At 39.9% G+C, this 18449-nt stretch overlaps 1 protein-coding gene across 1 annotated transcript in view; it reads right to left on the bottom strand.

Annotated features, from left to right (window-relative positions):
* LOC111966552 (adherens junction-associated protein 1) overlaps positions 1–18449 on the bottom strand; it is a 73691-nt gene that overhangs the window by 15452 nt on the left and 39790 nt on the right. Inside the window, exon 2 of the mRNA XM_023991293.2 lies at positions 11960–12711. Coding sequence (XP_023847061.1) covers positions 11960–12711 — 752 coding nt within the window. The remainder of the gene's footprint in view (positions 1–11959; positions 12712–18449) is intronic.

Raw genomic sequence — 18449 nt, 5'->3', positions numbered from 1 at the left:
TTTAACCTCTCGACTTCAGAACGCGATAACGAGACTTGAGCGATCAGCCAGCAGGATGGACGGCAGTTTTAATCATCTCATATCCATAATGAAGCTGACAGCTCCATCTGCGCGGCTTTGAGAGAGCTGAGCGGAGCTAGCACAACATCACCGGGAACAATCAGCCAGCATCTGGAGGCTTAAATCTACTTCACACAGTGGGCCACAGGATCACTAAAGAATAATGATCAGAAAAAGGCACAAGTATTGTCAGAGCCTGTTACTGGGCACCTAGGTGCTTCACTGATATTACATTTAATCTATTTAAATTATATTGGTTACGTACACTTACAGTTGAAGTCGGAAGTTTACATACACTTAGGTTGGAGTCATTAAAACTTGTTTTTCAACCACTCCACACATTTATTGTTAACAAACTATAGTTTTGGCAAGTCGGTCAGGACATTACTTTGTGCATGACACAAGTAACTTTTCCAACAATTGTTTACAGACAGATTATTTCACTTATAATTCATTGTATCACAACTCCAGTGGGTCAGAAGTTTACATCCACTGTTGACTGTGCATTTAAACAGCTTGGAAAATTCCAGAAAATGATGTCATGGCTTTAGAAGCTTCTGATAGGCTAATTGACATCATTTGAGCCAATTGGAGGTGTACCTGTGGATGTAGTTCAAGGCCTACCTTCAAACTCAGTGCCTCTTTGCTTGCCATCATGAGAAAATAAAAATAAATCAGCCAAATCAGCCATCATCCTTGGGAGCAAATTACAAACGCCTGAAGGTACCACGTTCATCTGCACAAACAATAGTACGCAAGTATAAACACCATGGGACCACGCAGCCGTCATACCCCTCTGGTAGGAGACGCGTTCTGTCTCCTAGAGATGAACGTACTTTGGTGCAAAATGTGCAAATCAATCCAAGAACAACAGCAAAGGTGAAGGTGACCTTGTGAAGATACTGGAGGAAACAGGTACAAAAGTATCTATATCCGCAGTAAAATGAGTCCTATATCGACATAACCTGAAATGCTGCTCAGCAAGGAAGAAAAACCGCCATAAAAAAATAGACTACGGTTTGCAACTGCACATGGGGACAAAGATTGTACTTTTTGGAGTAATGTCCTCTGGTCTGATGAAACACAAATATAACTGTTTGGCCATAATGACCATCGTTATGTTTGGAGGAAAAAGGGGGAGGCTTGCAAGCCGAAGAACATCATCCCAACCGTGAAGCATTGGGGTGGCAGCATCATGTTGTGGAGGTGCTTTGCTGCAGGAGGGACTGGTGCACTTCACAAAATAGATGGCATCATGAGGACGGAAAATTATGTGGATATATTTAATCAATATCTCAAGACATCAGTCAGGAAGTTAAAGCTTGGTCGCAAATGGGTCTTCCAAATTGACAATGACCCCAAGCATACTTCCAAAGTTGTGGCAAAATGGCTTAAGGACAACAAAGTCAAGGTATTGGAGTGGCCATCACAAAGCCCTGACCTCAATCCTATGGAATATTTGTGGGCAGAACTGAAAAAGCGTGTGAGCAAAGAGGCCTTACAAACCGGACTCAGTTACTCCAGCTCTGTCAGGAGGAATGGGTCAAAATTCTCCCAACTTATTGTGGGAAGCTTGTGGAAGGCTACCCGAATTGTTTGACCCAAGTTTAACAATTTAAAGGCAATGCTACCAAATACTAATTGAGTGTATGTAAATTTTGACCCACTGAGAATGCGATGAAAGAAATAAAAGCTGAAATAAATCATTCTCTCTACTATTATTCTGACATTTCACATTCTTAAAATAAAGTGGTGATCCTAACTGATCTAAGACAGGGAATTTTAACTAGGATTAAATGTCAGGAATTGTGAAAAACTGAGTTTAAATGTATTTGGCTAAGGTGTATATAAACTTCCAACTTCAACTGTATTTTTCAGATGTTTTTGCGGGTGTAGCAAAATGCTTATTTTCCTAGCTCCAATAATGCAGTAATACCTAATAATACAAAACAATACACGCAAATCCCCAAAATAATACGAAATATATAACTATTAGAATGAGCATTGTCAGAGCCTGGAATATAAATATATACAGTSCATGTATATGATTGTGTGTATAGACATGGACAGTATATGAACAGTAAAGGTGTCTACAGAAGTAGTTACAGAGCCAGAATACAGTATATACATATGAAGTGGGTAAAACAATATGTAAACATTATTAAGGTGACCAGTGCCAATGACGTAAGGACTGGCTGATTTCCAACTTCTCACTGTGTAAAGCAGGGAGACGCACCCTGGCCCACTTTATTTCCAGTACATGTTAATGATTTAGCCCTACAAATCAAACATGCTAAACTTGGTGTTGAAGTTGTGGATATATTCCTGGGCATCTTGTTGTATGCTGCTGACATAGTTCTCCTTGCAGAAACCGAAGATGACCTCCAGAATATGTTGAATATTGTTAATTGATGGTGTAATAAATGGAGACTAGCGTTAAATCAAGAGAAGACCCAGATTGATCATTTCATAAAGAAGGGAGTGCAGAGAAGTGCACACAACTTTTGTTTTGGTACAACCCCATTATTCTACACTGTGCTCTATAAATACCTTGGTTTCACTCTGGATGAACACATGACCTTTGAAGATGGCATTAGATCACTGGTAGATTCTGCAGGCAGAGCATTGGGGTCTACCTTTAGGTCTACCTATGTAAGGATCTTGGTTAATGTGCTTATTCTCAGCTGTATAAATCCTGTGTGTGTCCGGTGATGGACTACGCTGCTGGGGTATGAGGATCCAAAGTGCGTACTAATTGTAACAATGTTTGAAACCGAGCAATCTGCTGCCTTCTTGGTGTGCACAAAGTGACTCCAAACCTGGCCATCTGTGGAGATATGGGTTGGGAACCATGTGTGATTAGGCAAAAAGGTGGAACATACTGATAAATATGCCAGAACACAGAATCACAAAAAAGTGACCTTAGTCATAGCTATTCATGAGCCAGAAAATTGTTATACATTTTTTGTGAAACTGATTTGCAGTATATATTCAGGAACAAATTACAGTGGTTGCTCAACAAAAAGTTTTAAGATTATGCTGCGGGACTTGTGGTTTAGTACGGTACCCTGTGTCACTACTTCATTGCTCCAGACCAGCGCAAGGGGGAGTTAGAGCACTGATTATGCTTTTGGGTCCCAAGGCGCTACTGTGTCTCTAACTGACAATGAATGGGTGACATAAACCTAAATAGAAACTGATAATTGTGCACGGCTTCAGTATTACTAACCAAAACTGTTGTTACACTAAGAGAAACTTAGACTACAATTAGGGTGTGGAAATGTTAGATTTATTTTGCTCTTACTGTAGTTCTGTAGCCTACTCCCGACCAGTCAMGTTGTACAGCGCCTGAGAGCCGGTCCAAGACACTGCATCGCAGTGCAAGCTATGTTGCTACAGATGCTGGTTCAATATCTGTGCTGGCCTTGACTGGGAGACCCATGAGATGACTGTAGGTTTTTGGTTTCTCTCCCTCTAAAAACAGAATCATTCTAAATAACAAACTATCTGTCACGCCCTGACCTTAGTTATCTTTGTTTTCTTTATTATTTTGGTTAGGTCAGGGTGTGACGAGGGTGGTATGTGTGTTTTTGTTTTGTCTAGGGTTTTGGGTATGTCTAGGTGTGTGTGTGTAGTCTAGGCTACACAACGACTAGGCTAAACAACGACCAATCCGATGATGCAACGATAAACAGCTGCCCCAATCAGAGGCAGCTGTTTATCGTTGTCTCTGATTGGGGATCCTAATTAGGTTGCCATTTTCCAGTTTGGTTGGTGGGTGATTGTCTATGAGGTGTTGCATCTCTGCCATCGTTATACTTAGCTTCACGTTCGTTTTGTTGTTTTGTATTAGTTTGTTAAGTGTTCTTCGTTTCATTAAAGAAGATGTATTCACATCACGCTGCGCTTTGGTCTCCTCACTACGACGAACGTGACACTGGCTTTATTTACAAATTAGTAGCAATGTCTCACCCCATGTTCAAGAATGGCCTTTTTCTTGCTCATTTTACATTATTTGAAAACAAAATAATATCCAAAATATTGTTATTTCTTAAACAAAGCGATTATTATTATTATTAATTTAGAATTATAAACTCATCAAAAAACAAAACGTCCCTTTTTCAGGACCCTGTCTTTCAAAGATAATTCATTCATGTGGAAATGTTATGCACTTAATATTGTAGGCTACTTTCGACCGTCACGTTGTACAGTGCTATATTTTCAGTTTCATCCTAACGGAAACCCTGAGGGTTTTTCATTTTTCTTGGAATAGAAACAACATAATATTAATCATATTAATTAAGCAACATTTCTTAAAATCAGTCCCATATACTATGTTCTTACAAAAAAASTTTTTAAATTCTCTAGCACAGCCACTATTGAAGGCAATCAAATGCTTCTCAAAGATCCCTCTGGTGGTCAAACTAGCTCTAACTAGCTTTAGTGGTTACAATTTAAGTATGCTCTCTCTCTAATTCTCTCTTTCTTTCTCTCTCTCGGAGGACCTGAGCCCTAGGACCATGCCTCAGGACTACCTGGCATGATGACTCCTTGCTGTCCCCAGTCCACCTGGCCGTGCTGCTGCTCCAGTTTCAACTGTTCTGCCTGCGGCTATGGAACCCTGACCTGTTCACCGGACGTGCTACCTGTCCCAGACCCTGTCTCTTATACACATCTAGATGTGTATAAGAGACCTGTCCCAGACCTGCTGTTTTCAACTCTCTAGAGACAGCAGGAGCGGTAGAGATACCGACCTGGTGCACCCTCGACAACTACTGGGATTATTATTATTTGACCATGCTGGTCATTTATGAACATCTTGGCTATGTTCTGCTATAATCTCCACCCAGCACAGCCAGAAGAGGACTGGCCACCCCTCATAGCCTGGTTCCTCTCTAGGTTTCTTCCTAGGTTTTGGCCTAGTTTTTCCTAGCCACTTTGCTTCTACACCTGCATTGCTTGCTGTTTGGGGTTTTAGGCTGGGTTTCTGTACAGCACTTTGAGATATCAGCTGATGTAAGAAGGGAAGATATATTTGATTTGATTTGATACTGTGGTGTTAACCAAATCAAGGACACACATTTTCTGATCTACAAGGAAAAATGGGCAGTTATTTGTTTTAAACCTAAACTTAGAACATACACTCTTCAACTATAAGGTACGTTTTTGAGCTCTCCTAGATTTGCCATTGAGGAACATAAGCATGCTGGTAGTTTTCTGTTTCGAACACAGCCCTGCATCCCCACCAACACACAATTTCTGTTGTTGTTTACGTAATCCAAAAACATTCCATTATAAATTCCAAAACAGGTCAGGTGGGCATAATTTCAWAGCTTATTCTATTGCCTACATGGCTAGCTAAATTATAAAATATGATCTTACAGTGTTAGGCTTTCAAACTAACAGATTGTAACTTTGGTGCACATAGAATGGAGTCATGAGTGCGTGTTCCGCACAGTCTGAGAAAATCCAGCTGAATAGGCCTGGATGGGGCTGGGTTCATATGAAGTGAAACATCTGTACCACTGGGTCAACGCTAAAAGTTAAGATACAGTCTACTGTAGAAGTATGGCCGTTTCCCATTTCACTATGCCAAACAGTGCCTTCAGAAAGTATTCACACCAATTTTCAACATTTTGTTGTGTAACAGCCTGAATGTAAAATGTATTACATTGAAATKTTGTGTTACTGGTCTACACACAATACCCCATAATGTCGAAGTGGAATTGTCTTTTGAGATTTATTTATTTTTGTTAAAAATGAAAAGCTAAAATGTCTTGAGTGAATAAGTATTCAACCCTTATGATATGGCAAGCCTAGATAAGTTAATGAGTTTAAATGTGCTTAACACGTCACATACACTATTAAGTTGCATGGACTCCCTCTGCAATAAGTGCAATAATAGTGTTTAACATTATTTTTGAATGATTACCTCATCTCTGTACCCCACACATAAATTATCTGTAAGGTCCCTCAGTCGAGCAGTGAATATCAAACACAGATTCAACCACAAAGACCAGGGAGTTTTTCAAATGCCTGCAAGGAAATAACAAAAGCATACATTGAATATCTCTTTGAGCATGGTGAAGTTATTAATTACACTTTGGATGGTGTATCAATACACCCAGTCACTATGAAGATACAGGCGTCCGTCCTTCCTAACTCAGTTGCCGGAGAGGAAGGAAACCACTGAGGGATTTAACCAGGATGCCAATGGTGACTTTAAAACAGTTACAGAGTTTAATGGCTTTGATAGGAAAACACTGAGGGTTTACTAACCTAAATGACAGCGAGAAAAGAAGTAAGCCTGTACTGAATTAAAATATTCCAAAACATGCATCCTCTTTGCAATAAGGCACTAAATCAAAACTGCAAGAAATGTGGAAAACAAATKAACTTTATGTCCTGAATACAAAGCATTATGTTTGGGGAAAATCCAACACAACACATCACTGAGTACCACTCTTCATATTTTTAAGCATGGTGGTGGCTGCATCATGTTATGGGTATGCTTGTCATCGGCAAGGATTAGGGAGTTTTTTAGGATATGTTAGCAGTTGAAGTCCAAAGCAAATCAGGGGGAGAAAAATAGATGTATCTGAGAAGGACAAATCATAGATGTTATGCTGGGAGGTGGATGTTCAGCCTCCCCTGTCCTCAGCTTTTCTCCACAGGACAAAGGAACAGGATGCCATTTATAACCCCCCACCCTAGCCTGGGGTTGACCAATCAGAAGTCCTTGCAGTGCACCTGGGCCAATGGCCAAATAACAATAATAAGTATCCTGCTCCAGACTCAATGTACAGACCAATGAAAACGTGGCACATGTAGCTCTGAGTACAGGACTGACATTCCACAGATTCTGAACAGGTGTTGAACTGAAGACCAATTATTTACATTGACAATTCCCTATTGACCATTAGTACWCTCGTCCTCTCATCCTCTGCGTTGTGTATTTATCTTCAAAATATTATTATAGATAAAACGAAATAGAATAGAGCTAAGCCCAGGCAAAATCCTAGAGGAAAACATGGTTCACCCTGCTTTCCAACAGACACTGGGAGACAAATTAATCTTTCAGAAGGACAATAATCTAAAACACAAAGCCAAATATACACTGGAGTTTCTTACCAAGATGACGTTGAATGTTCTTGAGTGGCCGAGTAACAGTTTTGACTTCAATAAGCTTAAAAATCGATAGCAAGACTTGAAAATGGCTGTCTAGCAATGATCAACAACCAACTTGACAGAGCTTGAAGAATTTGAAACATAATAATGTGCAAATAYTTTACAATCCAGGTGTGCAAAGCTCTTAGAGACTTACCCAGAAACACTCACAGCTGTAATTGCTGCCAAAGGTGATTCTAACATGTATTGACTCAGGGGTGTGAATACATATGTGAATGAGATTTGTGTATTTCATTTTCAATAAATGTGCAAMATTTTCTAAAAACATGTGTTCACTTTGTCATTATGGGGTATTGTGTGTAGATTAGTGAGAAAACAAATATATTTAATCCATTCTGAATTCAGTCTGTAACAACAAAATGTGGAACAAGTCAAGGGGTATGAATACTTTCTGAAGGCACTGTATGTTCAATGACATCCTACTGTATAGTTATTTATTGGCATTTACCACATCTGGCCAAATGTCCATAAACCACAATGTCTTGAGATGTTTTAACACTTGTACAGTTTAGTGGTCAATATATTCCAGCGGACCCTTTGGTTGCCCTCTGCAGTGGGAACGTGATTGTATGACATTCATGTAAATCTACCCAATGGGAAATGTCAGTTAACATAGTGCTAGGTCATACATAATTAAACATGACTCTGGTTTTACTGCCACCTGCATAGTCCATTAAAGAAGCCAAGCATCTTCGTTGATTTCATTAAATGGTAAATCTAATGTGCATAGCCAGTCAACTTCATGTGTTCGCGGCATGGAGAGACTTCACCATAAAATCACACATTGCTTTTGTACATCAAACGGACAGTAATTTTCGGTAACAACATTTAATATGGGATCAATATGGGATCAACAATATGGGATCAACATTTGCAAATGTATTTGCAAATGTAAATCACCAATCCATAAATGTAAATCGCTATCCACAAATGCAATTCACTATCAACAAACAAACACCATTTGATTTGTATATGTAAATCGAGGGCCTTAAGTAAAATGACTGGCATAAAGATTTGCACATAGGAGAGATATGCACAAACATGACAGATATGGCAAACCTGCAGCTCCATATTTGGAAGCGCTTAGGTCACCTGACTTTTGGCAGGGATTTTACGACTACAAATCGCTTTCTATCGTAATAACTTTTTTTCTTTGTGGGAGAACTTCTTGTCTACATGTGAGAACTTCTTGTCTTTTTCTTGTCGTCAAATCCCTACCAAAAGTCAGGTGTAATAACTTCCAAATATGGAGTTGCAGGTTTAATAGAATAGAATAATAATGAAGACATCAAAACTATGAAATAACACATATGGAATCATGTAGTACCCAAAAAAGTGTTAAAAAAAACAAAATATTATTCAAAGTAGCCACCCTTTGCCTTGATGACAGTCTTGGCATTCTCTCAACCAGCTTCATGAGGTGAGAATGAATTTCAATTAACAGGTGTGCCTTGTTCAAAGTTAATTTGTGGAATTTCTTTCTTTCTTAATGCGTTTGAGCCAATCAGTTGTGTTGTGACAAGGTAGGGGTGGTATACAGAAGATAGCCCTATTTGGTAAAGTCCATATTATGGCAAGAACAGCTCAAATAAGCAAAGAGAAACGACAGTCCATCATTACTTTAAGACATGAAGGTCAGTCAATTCTGAAAATGTCCAGAACTTTGAAAGTTTCTTCAAGTGGAGTCGCAAAAACCATCAAGCGCTATGATGAAACTAGCTCTCATGAGAACCGCCACAGGAAAGGAAGACCCAGAGTTGCCTCTGCTGCAGAGGATATGTTCATTAGAGTTAACTGCACCTCAGATTGCAGCCCAAATAAATTCTTCACAGAGTTCAAGTAACAGACACATCTCAACATCAACTGTTCATAGGAGACTGCGTGAATCAGGCCTTCGTGGTTGAATTGCTGCAAAGAAACCACTAGTAAAGGACACCAAAAATAAGAAGAGACTTGCTTTGGCCAAGAAACACAAGCAATGGACATTAGACTGGTGGAAATCTGTCCTTTGGTCTGATGGGTCCAAATTTGAGATTTTTGGTTCCAACCGCCGTGTCTTTGTGAGGCGCAGAGTAGGTGAACAGATGATCTCCGTATGTGTGGTTCCCACCGTGAAGCACGGAGGAGGTGTGATGGTGTGGGGTTGCTTTGCTGTGGACACTGTCAGTGATTTATTTAGAATTCAAGGCACACTTAACAGCATGGCTACCACAGCATTCTGCAGCGATACGCCATCCCATCTGGTTTGCACTTAGTGGGACTATCATTTATTTTTCAACAGGACAATGAACCAACACACCTCCAGGCCTTATAAGGGCTATTTAACCAAGAACGAGAGTGATGGAGTGCTGCATCAGATGACCTGGCCTCCACAATCACCCGACCTCAACCCAACTGAGATGGTTTGAGAAGAGTTGGACCGCAGAGTGAAGGAAAAGCAGCCAACAAGTGCTCAGCATATGTGGGAACTTCTTCAAGACGGTTGGAAAAGCATTCCTCATGAAGCTGGTTGAGAGAATGATAAGAGTGTGCAAAGCTGTCATCAAGGCAAAAAGTGGCTACTTTGAAGAATATAAAATATTTTTTGATTTGTTTAACACTTACTACATGATTCCATATGTGTTAAATCATAGTTTTGATGTCTTCACTATTATTCTACAATGTAGAAAATAGTAAAAATAAAGAAAAACCCTTGACTGTCACTGTATATTTAATTATACCATGGTACCACAAGCATGTGGTAAGAACAATTTAACAATACTCTATCTGCAAATCACAATATATTTAACACTTTCAAAACAGTAATACAATGCCTGTATAAACTAATAGACCTATAGTGCCTATCATAAGAAATCACCCCGCTTGGATTTCTTTCACATTTTGTTGCGTTACAAAGTGGGATTGAAATAGATTTAATTGTGATTAATTGTCACTGATCTACACAAAATACTCCATAATGTCAAAGTGAAATGGACATTCTATGAATGTTTACAAAATTAACAAAATATAAATAAATAAAATGTCTTGGTTATACTGTATCAGTATTCACCCCCATTGTTATGGCAAGCCTAGATAAGTTTGGGAGTAGAAATTTGCTTAACAAATCACATAATAAGTTGCATGGACTAATATAATATGAGTTAACATGATTTTTTAATGACCATCTCTGTACCCCACACATACAATTATGTGTAAGGTCCCTCGGTCAAGTAGTGAATTTCAAGCACAGATTCAACCACAAAGACCAGGGAGGTTTTCCAGTGCCTCAAAAAGAAGGGCACCAATTGGTTGATTGGTAAAAAAAAAAAAAGGAAAAGCTGAATCGGAATATCCCTTTGTGCATGGTGAAGTTATTAATTAGGGTTGGGGGGGGGGGGGGGGGGTCAATACACCCAGTCACTACAAAGATACTGGCATCCTTCCAAACTGAGTTGCATGAGGCCAATGGTGATTTAAAAAAAGTATGAGTTTAATGACTGTGATAGGAGAAAACTGAGAATGGATAAACAATATTGTAGTTACTCTACAATACTAATCTAAGCCTGCACAGAATAAAAGTAGTTCATAACATGCATCCTTTTTGCAACAAGGCACTTAAGTAAAACTGCAAAAAATGTAACAAAGGAATAAACTTTTTGTCCTAAATACAAATTGTTCAAAATACATCACTCAGTACAATTCTCCATATTTTCAAGCATGGAGGTGGCTGCATCCTGTTATGGGTATGCTTGTCATCATCAAGGACTGAGGAGTTTTTCAAGATAAAAAAAATAATGGAATGGAGCTAAGCACAGGCAAAACCGTAAAGGAAAGCCTGGTTCAGTCTGCTTTCCACCAGAGACTGGGAAATGATCTAATGACAAGACTTGAAAATGGCTGTCTACCAACCATCAACAACCAAGTTGACAAAGCTTGAAGAATTTTTWAAATAATAACGTGCACATATTGCACAATCCAGGTGTGCAAAGCTCAGAGACTTACCCAAATAGACTCGCAGCTGTAATCGCTGCCAAAGTGTTTCAAGAATGTATTGACTAATGGGGGTGAATACTCAAGATAMATTTMTTTTTTATTTTTCCATTTCTTTTTTCCCATTTAGAATTTTTCTAGCACTTTGACATTAAAGTATTTTGTGTGGATCGTTGACAAAAAAATACAATTAAATCCATTTTAATCCCACAATAAAATGTTAAGAAATCTAAGGGGGTGAATACTTACGATAGGCAATGTAACTACAGAGGTATAAACATGGCATATGCCTATTCTGAAACCAAAAACTGCTGAATAAAACAAAACAGTTTGCTCTGAGTCATAGCTCCTCTAAATTCAGGGGAAAGATTAAGTGTCCTAAAATATTAATTGGCCGATGGTTAGGGAAGATGTGCTTTGAATAGTTGAACAATTTTGAGGGGCCCATCCCTCTCAATACCCTAGATATGTCAAAAGGAGAACACTTACATCACTGAATGATATTTCACTTATTTTACACAAATATTCAACACATTCTTTACTTATCTGTCCCAGACAACGGTAATTCGTGCCAAAATCTTGCTTCAAACAGTTAGCAATGGGTGTATAATAACGTGATGCACTCCTGCTGTCTTCCTGACTAGCCTTGACACGCCAAATCCAGCTGCACTTAAAACAGGATAGAAATACAGATGAATGACTTTGAAATTGCATGATAGAAAACATAGGAAAGGAGTTTTACCTGGTGTGTCTCCATATGGCTTTGGTGGTTTGACAGTCTCCCCYAAACTGACGCTGGCCTTGGTGGTGCTCAGCCTCCTAGGGTGTGGGGTGGTCACCACCGCGAACGTCCTCTGGGGGCTCTTGGTGGTGGTGGTAGTGGTGGTGGCCACRGTAGTGGTCAAGGCCTTGGTGGACAGCGTGGAGTTGGCCGCCGTTTTCCCCTCACCATCGTCAAAGTTGTCCTCCGTCCCTGTGGGTCCCCAGTCGATATATCCGGCCACCGTCGTGGTCCTGCCATCCTGAGATTTGTCATCGGCGTCCCATTTCAGCTGTCTCCGAGCCCTCCGTAACAACCTCATCACGTCTGTTTTGCTCCCCCTGGGGAGACCTACCGCTGCTGCCGAATCCCATGCCTCGGTCGATGTGTATTTCCATCGGCACTCCTTACATGGCTGTCCTTTGTGTGCCAGTCTCCTGTACTTTTGACCCCTGACCTTTAGCACTGGCCCTCCCCTGCTGTCTGGCAGTGGAACGGGGTTGAGGAGCCGGTGCGCCAGAGTGCTCACAGTCCTCCAATGGAGAATGTTGGGAGTATCCCAGAGGGGCGCCGAGTGGGGCCGGGGGCGAGGCACAGGTTTGGGGATGAGCTTGATCCCCAGGCCCTGACTGATGGGGCTACACAGGGAGAAATCCAGGGTGAGGTGGGTCATGGCCAGAAGGATCCACACCTGACGCCCTAGACAGCTCCCCGGCCGTAGAGCAGACATCGGACTGGGGAGAAAAGGAGAGAGGCCATTTTAGATTTGGCGTCGGTGCACATTTTAAACCAAAAGGGATAGTCGTAGTTTTGTAGATGAAGGGTTGGTTTCCCAGACATGCATTACGCCTAATCCTAGACTAATAGCACTTTAGGCATAATCTAGGACTAATCTACATCAGAAAGCCATCCAAGAGTGTTTTCTAACTGTGAGATTGGCATCACAGAAGAACGTTGATGGAGGTCTAGTCACCTACACAATGAAACAAATATCGATGTAACATTGTGTACGGTCCGCATCTGCATTCCAGACAGACCTGATTCTCCTCTCAGGCAAAATTCTGCTCTCTGACTAACTAAACTCTGGCAAATTGAGCACCTGAAATGACAAAGGTCAGACACTAAATAAATAGTGTTATACATTTTCAAAGATTAAGGCTTTAAAATATTGCTTTGTGCTGTCAAATGCAGCAAGGATTTATCCTTGATTTTTTCAGGTTTACTTCTTCAATCCAGTCATGATCAACTGTAAAAAAAAAAAAGGTGGTCAGGCCTAGTTTAGCTGATCATAATATTCAGCATAGAATGTCATCTTGATTCCCGAGGGGCAATTAGATTATGCTGCGAGATAGCACTGAAGGGTGTCATATAATATAAAGTCAGAATTAGACATGGCTTGATGTGAGTACGATATTGAATATGAAAACTTAAAGGTAGACTCAGAGACACGACATCAGCATGCACAGCGGGGCCACTTCCTGTTTATAAAATATCAACAACAACAGACTTCAAATCTGTCAAACCTGCCACCATTGGCATGTCTCAAAAGAGGGCTCAGTGGTAGTATTGGCAGATTAAATGTTTTTGCTGTTATTGATATCTATAAACAGGACATCGCCCCAATACTACATTTAACATTGGAAGGAATACATTCTTTAYCACTTTAGTCATCATTATCATCACCATTAAAACTCTCAAACAAACATTTAAACACCTGTTAAATGTTACCCTGTTTCCAAATCATCCACTGATAGATATCTGTAAACAGGACACTGTCCCATAAGCACTAACATGTGAAGTTCATAAGAGCACATCAAATTTGGTGTCAAATGAAAGCTAAGAGTCTATACTTAAGAAAAGGCATRTATACATTTTTCAACCATTTTCCATCCTAAACAATTTAATAATTTAATTCTGATCAAACAGATGGAAAAGGGGTCATAAAGTCTTTAAAGGCATTACAAATACATCAAAACACAAACATGTTGAAGTAAAGACCCCTGCCAACTAATATCAACACTTATATTTCGTTTTTCAGTTATTATTCGATTTTTGATTTGATTTATTAGGATCAAATCAAATTTCATTGGTCACATACACGTGTTTAGCAGATGCTATTGTGGGTGTAGCGAAATGCTTGTAAATCCCCATTAGCCGACGCCAATGGCAACAGCTAGTCTTACCGGCGTCCGACACATAACGAAAAAGACATTACAGACAAAATACTTTATAWTTGACATATATTTAACAACATTAACATGTAGTATGTGTGTGCATCTATCAGTTACACATGCATGTCAGTACATACAACAAGTCGGTCACATGGGGGAGAGGCGTTGCTTTATTTGTTTTTTTAAACCAGGTTTGCTGTTCACTTGCGCTTTATAAGATGGAAGGGAGTTCCATGCACTCGTGGCTCTGTATAATACTGTAGGTTTCCTTGAATTGGTTCTGGACCTGGGGACTGTGAAAAGACCCTTGGTGGCATGTCTGATGGTGCTGTGTGTAAATTGACTATGCAAACAATTTGGAATTTCTAACACATTAATGTTTCTTAGAAAAACAAGAAGTGGCACAGTCAGTCTTTCCTCAACTAAAACCAAAAGAGAGACTCGCATGCATATTATTAATATTAGCCCACTGATTACAATGAAGAGCAAGACGTGTCGCTCTGTTCTGGGCCAGCAGCAGCTTTCTTTGCAGCACTTGACCATATGACTGTACAATATATCAAGATAAGATAAAACTAGAGCCTTCAGGACTTGCTTTGTGGAGTGTGGTGTCAAAAAAGCAGAGCATCTATTATTACGGACAGACCTCTCCCCATCTTTAAAACCATTGAATCCATATGTTTTTACCATGACAATTTACAAACTAAGGTAACACCAAGTAATTTAGTCTCCTCTATATGTTCAACAGCCACACCATTCATTACCAGGTTCAGGTCTAGAACCTACGGAATAGTTTGTACCAAATACAATGCTCTTAGTGTTAGAGATGTTCAGGACCAGTGTATTACTGGCCACCCAATCCAAAACAGACTGCAACTCTTTGTTAAGGGTTTCAGTGACTTCATTAGCTGTGGTTGCTGATGTGTATATGGTTGAATCATCAGCATACATGGACACACATGCTTGGTTAATGCCAGTTGCAGGACATTGGTAAACATAGAATAGAGTAGCGGACCTAGAGAGCTGTCGTGCGGTACACCACACTTTACAAGCCTTCTGTAAGTTTAGGAAATATGTGACTCATTTCAGGAAACTAGGCGTATGTCGCACGTCACTACTTCACAGGAGCAGCATTTGAACGTATACATTTATTTTTGAAGAAAATTGTTTTGTGCAGAAATGCCTTCTGGAACATATGAATTTTTATGTGCTTTAATAACAAACTTGTATTCCATGAATTCCATACAATTGTTAAATTATGAGCCTAGTTGGTTTAGCCATGGAAAAAGCCAGGAACCTTCCCACTAGCCATGATTGGCTGAACTAATGTATGAGCAGGACATGCCAGGAGATGAGTTTGGATTGGTCTGCCATGTAGCACGCTTCTGTCTTTAACGTGAGCTGTTCAGTAAGTGTTGACAGTCCTTTCTACTGTGCCGTTTTTGAAAAGATATAACGATAGCCATCAAGAACTACAAAAGTTTTGCTACTTTTCTCAACAACATTAATACCCTGAATTTAGCAGGCGCTATCGACAGATCAGTAGGAAAAAGTGATGGGCTACTTTCTGCACACACCACAGTCAGTGTGAACCGAAGTGACTTGACACAAAGCTGGCCAAACAAGATGTAGCTACAAAAAAAATTGAATTCAATGGTTCCAGTCTGCCATGAAGCGTTCATCCATGTACACGGGTAAGAGTCTAGCTAMATTTTCCAGATACGTTTTTAATTTTGTCAGAAAGTAATTTTTATTGCAAGTTAAAGCATACTGTTAGTTAGCAAACTTTAGCTTTCTGGCTTGCTAGCTAAGGTTACGTGTATGATCTGTGTAGTAATATTATTCAAATCAGAAATCCATTTGCATTGCTAGTTATAACCTAATATTATCTAGTTAACATTGAACCGAGTTTCTTAGATTTAGCTACCTGCAGATTCATACTACAGCTATGACAATGTTTGTATTTGTAGTAGTATGAGTTGGGGTTATGCCAGTTCATTGATTAGCTAGCTAGCTACCTAGCTACCTAGCTAGCTACCTAGCTACATGTCTAAACAAAAGACTCCACTTCGGCCGTAATATTACATGACCCATCAAATTAGCAGGTGTGTCTGGTGGTGGTTACGGCCATTGATTGTATTTCATGAGCATGTGTACATGTCTAGACAATAGTGACCCATCCACTTAGCTAGATGTGGGTGAGGGGTGGTTATAGCATTTCCTTCACATGACCCATCAATTTAGACAAGTGTGTCGGGTAAGCGTCATCTAATAACGATAAAATATTTATAAAATATTTTTATCTGGACACTTTCTATTTTTTATATTGCTACTATGCAAGTACTATCACTGTACCGTTTATACCTTCTGTATCCTGTGCATGTGACAAATAAACTTAGACTTGTTTTACTATAKTGTGTGTTTACCACATGGCCTCACATTTACCATATGTGAATACTTAAAGAGATAGGTGGGACTAAGGCTTAAGTGGGTGTGAACGGTGCTGAATGGGTGTAGACAAAGAAGATCTCTCCAGTACAGTGGCTTGTGAAAGTATTCACACCCCATTGGCATTTTCCTATTTTGTTGCCTTACAACCTGGAATTAAAATACATTTCTTGGGKGGGTTTGTATCATTTGATGTACACAACATGCCTACCACTTTGAAGATGCAAAATATTTTACATTGTGAAACAAACAAGAAATAAGACAAAAAAACTGAAAACTTGAGCTTGCATAACTATTCACCCCCTCAAAGTCAATACTTTGTAGAGCCACCTTTTGCAGCAATAACAGCTGCAAGTCTCTTGGGGTATGTCTCTATAAGCTTGGCACATCTAGCCACTGGGATTTTTGCCCATCCCAAGGCAAAACTGCTCCAGCTCCTTCAAGTTGGATGRGTGCTGCTGGTGTACAGCAATCTTTAAGTCATACCACAGATTCTCAACTGGATTGAGGTCTGGGCTTTGACTAGGCCATTCCAAGACATTAAAATGTTTCCCCTTATTAAACCACTCAAGCGCGTTGCTTTAGCAGTATGCTTAGGGTCATTGTCCTGCTAGAAGGTGAACCTCCATCCCAGTCTCAAATCTCTGGAAGACTGAAACAGGTTTCCCTCAAAAATKTCCTTGTATTTAGCGCCATCATTCCTTCAATTCTGACCAGTTTCCCAGTCCCTGCCGATGAAAAACATCCCCACAGCATGATGCTGCCACCACCATGCTTCACTATGGGGATGGTATTCTCGGGGTGATGAGAGGTGTTGGGTTTGCGCCAGACATAGCGTTTTTCTTGATGGCCAAAAAGCTCAATTTTATTCTCATCTGACCAGAGTACCTTCTTCAAAATGTTTGGGGAGTCTCCCACATGCCTTTTGGCAAACACCAAACATGTTTGCTTATTTTTTCCTGGCCACGCTTCTGTAAAGCCCAGCTCTGTGGAGTGTACGGCTTAAAGTGGTCCTATGGACACATACTCCAATCGTGGAGCTTTGCAGCTCCTTCAGGGTTATCTTTGGTCTCTTTGTTGCCTTTCTGATTAATGCCCTCCTTGCATGGTCTGTGAGTTTTGGTGGGTGGCCCTCTAGACCTAGAAGGTCTTACTGTTGTCTACAAAAGCAACATTGACCTCTACTTTTATGAATGGCTAACAGGTTTGTTGTGGTGCCATATTCTTTCAATTTTTTAATAATGGATTTAATGGTGCGCCGTGGGATGTTCAAAGTTTCGGATATTTTTTTATAACCCAACCCTGATCTGTACTTCTCCACAACTTTGTCCCTGACCTGTTTGGATAGCTCCTTGGTCTTCATAGTGCCGCTTGCTTGGTGGTGCCCCTTGCTTAGTGGTGTTGCAGACTCTGGGGCTTTTCGGAACAGGTGTATATACACTGAGATCATGTGACAGATTATATGACACTTAGATTGCACAAAGGTGGACTTTATTTAACAAATTATGTCACTTCTGAAGGTAATTGGTTGCACCATATCTTATTTAGGGGMTTCATAGCAAAGGGCGTGAATACATATGCAAGCACCACTTTTCTGGTTTTTATTTTTTATCATTATTTTAAACATGTTGTTTTTTTCATTTCACTTCACCAATACATAAAATCCATATAAAATCAATTTAAATTACAGGTTGTAAAAATAGGAAAAACACCAAGGGGGATGAATACTTTTGCAAGGCACTGTAGGAGTATCAAAACATTCAAGTGCCATTTTCTCAAAAGTTGGTTTACTTTCAAAGCAGAATTTACTTTCCCATTGTTCCTCAACTGCAGTGTATGATATACAATTTTCT

The sequence above is a fragment of the Salvelinus sp. IW2-2015 genome, linkage group LG7, assembly GCF_002910315.2.
Source record: "Salvelinus sp. IW2-2015 linkage group LG7, ASM291031v2, whole genome shotgun sequence".
Lineage (NCBI taxonomy): Eukaryota > Metazoa > Chordata > Actinopteri > Salmoniformes > Salmonidae > Salvelinus > Salvelinus sp. IW2-2015.
The sequence above is the reverse complement of the archived record's forward strand: the minus strand, read 5'-3'. Positions and strand labels throughout refer to the sequence as shown.